The sequence below is a fragment of the Papaver somniferum genome, unplaced genomic scaffold, assembly GCF_003573695.1.
Source record: "Papaver somniferum cultivar HN1 unplaced genomic scaffold, ASM357369v1 unplaced-scaffold_33747, whole genome shotgun sequence".
Taxonomy (NCBI): Eukaryota; Viridiplantae; Streptophyta; class Magnoliopsida; order Ranunculales; family Papaveraceae; genus Papaver; species Papaver somniferum.
Window position 1 is genome coordinate 1 of NW_020645203.1, and position 490 is coordinate 490.

Sequence of the window (490 nt, forward strand, 5' to 3'; positions counted from 1 at the left end):
AGTTAAGTTTATATACCTTGTAGTCGTAACAGAGGTCCACATGTCTGATGTTAGACACATCCTACCTGTAAGGATTACACATACATATCAACACATCTTATCATAATCAATTACACATACATAAAAGTATAAAACAAAACATATGGTGTGGGTCAGCAGGATTTGAAATTTTGAATCGTACCTGGAGCAAGTTTCAATATGTTTCGAATAACTTCTTTTCGTGCATTATGTTTTTTGACAATATCGGCTTTCCCAGTATTCCTTGATATTGGTTTAGCATCCTCATTTAGATAAGCACATATGTCCCTAAATTCTTTCCACTCCACCAAAGCCAATGGGACATTTCTTGCAATGAGTAATTCTGAAATAAGATCCCGAAACTTCATCTAATCAATTTTGCGTACGCGGGAAGACAACTGGCCATTCTTTGCAGATAAAATCATTTGCCCTATGTCCTGAGAATGACGCTCACGACACTTATGCCTTTTCA

The 490-nt window shown here is 36.5% G+C and overlaps 1 protein-coding gene across 1 annotated transcript in view; it reads right to left on the reverse strand.

Annotated features, from left to right (window-relative positions):
- Nucleotides 1–16: 16 nt before the first annotated feature.
- Nucleotides 17–490, reverse strand: part of LOC113342134 — a gene marked incomplete at its 3' end in the record, with an annotated part of 790 nt that continues 316 nt past the window's right edge. Inside the window, exons 2-3 of the mRNA XM_026586774.1 lie at nucleotides 182–361; nucleotides 17–65 (exon numbers count right to left, since the gene is read on the reverse strand). Of these exons, the coding sequence (XP_026442559.1) occupies nucleotides 17–65; nucleotides 182–361 (229 nt within the window). The remainder of the gene's footprint in view (nucleotides 66–181; nucleotides 362–490) is intronic.